Source organism: Eimeria necatrix, genomic scaffold (genome assembly GCF_000499385.1).
Source record: "Eimeria necatrix Houghton genomic scaffold, Enh_scaff1572, whole genome shotgun sequence".
Taxonomy (NCBI): domain Eukaryota; phylum Apicomplexa; class Conoidasida; order Eucoccidiorida; family Eimeriidae; genus Eimeria; species Eimeria necatrix.
In genome coordinates, this window is record NW_013652273.1 from 1 (window position 1) to 2,500 (window position 2,500).

The window sequence follows — 2,500 nt, forward strand, 5'->3', positions numbered from 1 at the left end:
GGGTGGGTGGGTTGCCTTTTGGCTCGCTAGCTAGCTAACTAACTAGCTGGCTGGGTGGCTAGCTAGCTGGGTGGCTAGCTAGCCGGGTGGCTAGCTAGCTGGGTGGCTAGCTGGCTAGCTAGCCACCACTGCTGGGGTGAGAAAGAAGGTTTGCGAAACTGCAAACTGTCCAGTGAGCTGGCTAAGACGAATGAGCTAGCTAGCGAGCTGGAGGCCCACACAGCTAGCTAGCTAGCTAGCTAGCTAGCTAGCTTCGCAAAATTCAGTTGGCTAGCTAGCCAACAAACAAAATAGCTAGCTAGCGAGCTAACTAGCTGGCTAGCCAAGTAAATAGCTAGCCGCCTTGCTCTATAGCCAGCTAGCCAGCTAGCAACATCGTGGCTAGCTAGCGAGCTAGCCCTACACACGGAGGGCCTAGTAAACTAGCTAGCTAGCTAGAAGCTAGCTAGCTAGCTAGCTAGCTAGCTAGCTAGCCAGCTTTCGGGCCCTTCGCATAATAAATCGGGAAGCTCCAAGCTTTCATTCAGGTGAATGCTAGCCGTAAGGAAATGCCGAAGTAGAAGGCTGTACAGCTAGCTTCGTAGCTAGCTAGCTGCGTAGCTAGCTAGCTGCGTAGCTAGCTAGCTGCTTAGCTAGCTAGCTGCGTAGCTAGCTAGCTGCGTAGCTAGCTGGCTGTGTAGCTAGCTGGCTGCTTAGCTAGCTAGCTGCCTAGCTAGCTAGCTGCGTAGCTAGCTGGCTGTGTAGCTAGCTAGCTGTGCGGCTAGCTGGCCGTGTAGCTAGCTAGCTGAGTAGCAGCAGCTGCTGCAGCTCTGGGCACTTTTGCTGCAGCTTAGGGGCCTGCCTATACACTCCAGCCACGACAGATGCACTGCCAAGAGAGAGAGTAAATAAGGAGCAGCAGCAGCAGCAGCAGCAGCAGCAGCAGATGGCAGCAGCAACAGATTGTAACAGCTGCTGCAGTCGCAACAGCAGCAGATGGCAGCAGCAGCAGCCGACGCCAGCAGCTGCTGCAGTCGCAGCAGCAGCAGCAGCAGCAGTAAGCGGCACGGTAACTGTAGTCTCATTAGGATGACTGTACAATTTCAGCAGCAGCAGCACCTGTTGCTGCTGCTGCTGCTGCTGCTGCTGCTGCAGAAGCACAGCGGGTGCAGCCGCAGCAGCAGCAGCTTTGCTGCAACGCCAGCTACAGCAACAGCAGCAGCAGCAGAGCCGATTGAATGTGCTGCTCCAGTGTCTTGAAGGCACCCGGTGAAACTGCAGCAGCAGCAGCAGCAACTGCAGCAGCAACAGCAACAACTGCAGCAGCAGCAGCAACAGCAGTTGTAATTAACAAAAATAATTAGAAAATAAAGCAGCAATTGATAGCAGCAACTTCCATAGCACAGCAGCAGCAGCGGCAGCAGGGGGCCCCGCCAGGGCCCCACGTCTGGGGCCCCCTGCTGCTGCTGCTGCTGCTACTGCTGCTGCTGCTGCTGCTGCCTTGCGTTAATCTGGAGGCTTTAGTTTTAAATATTTCACAGCATGTGCTGCTGCAGCAATTGAAAGCTGTTGCTGCCGACGGATACAGCAGCAGCAGCAGCAGCAGCAGCAGCAACAGCGGGTGTTGCAGCTCCAGGTCCCTCCCTCGGCAGCAACTGCAGCAACTGCAGCAACTGCAGCAACTGCAGCAATAACTAATTCCTTTGCTGCTTCAGAACGAGCAGCGGGCAGGCTAGCAGCAACGGCAGCAGCTGAGCGCCGCCGCAGCAGCAACAGCAGCAGCAGCAGCTCCACTTGCTGCTGTTGCGCCAGCTGCAGCAACAGCAACAGCAGCAGCAGTAGTGTTTGCAGCAGCAGCAGCAGCAGCAGCAAAGATGGATGAAGTATGTGTGGATCTGACTGGGGACTCTGGGGATGAGGACTTCAATGTGAACTCTGAGCAGCAGCAGCAGCAGCAGCAGCAGCAGCAGCAGCAGCAAACAGATGAAGAGGAGGATGAGGATGACTATGAAGACGCAGAAGAAGAAGAGGATGACTTTGATGAGGCAGCAGCAGCAACAGACGAGGAAGCAGCAGCAGCAACAGATGACGAGGAAGCAGCAGCAGCAGCAGCAGCAACAGATGACGAGGAAGCAGCAGCAGCAGCAGCAGCAACAGATGAGGACGACGCAGAAGCACCCGCAACAGATGATGAAGCAGCAGCAGCAGCAAGAACAACAGACGATGAAGGCTCAGCAGCAGCAGCAGACGATGAATCAGCAGCAGCAGCAGCAACAGATGATGAAGCAGCAGCAGCAGCAGCAACAGATGATGATGAAGCAGATGAAGACGAAGATGCTTCCGATGAGTACGGAGACAGCGAAGAAGAGGAGCCAGCAGCAGCAGCAGCAGCAGCAGCAGCAGCAGCAGCAGCAGCAGCAGCAGGGGACAGTGAGAAGGAGGCGTCAGCTGGGGAGGGCTCAGGTGGAGAAGCAGCAGCAGAAGAGAGGCCCCTTAGGGGCAGCAGCAGAAAGCAGCAGCA

General features: G+C 55.9%; 1 protein-coding gene across 1 annotated transcript in view; it reads left to right on the forward strand.

The window, feature by feature from the left end:
• Window positions 1-1,853: 1,853 nt before the first annotated feature.
• The window catches only part of ENH_00017430 (hypothetical protein, conserved), a gene marked incomplete at both ends in the record, with an annotated part of 1,230 nt that continues 583 nt past the window's right edge, over window positions 1,854-2,500 (forward strand). Inside the window, one exon of the mRNA XM_013579260.1 lies at window positions 1,854-2,500. This exon is cut by the window's right edge and continues 583 nt beyond it. Coding sequence (XP_013434714.1) covers window positions 1,854-2,500 — 647 coding nt within the window.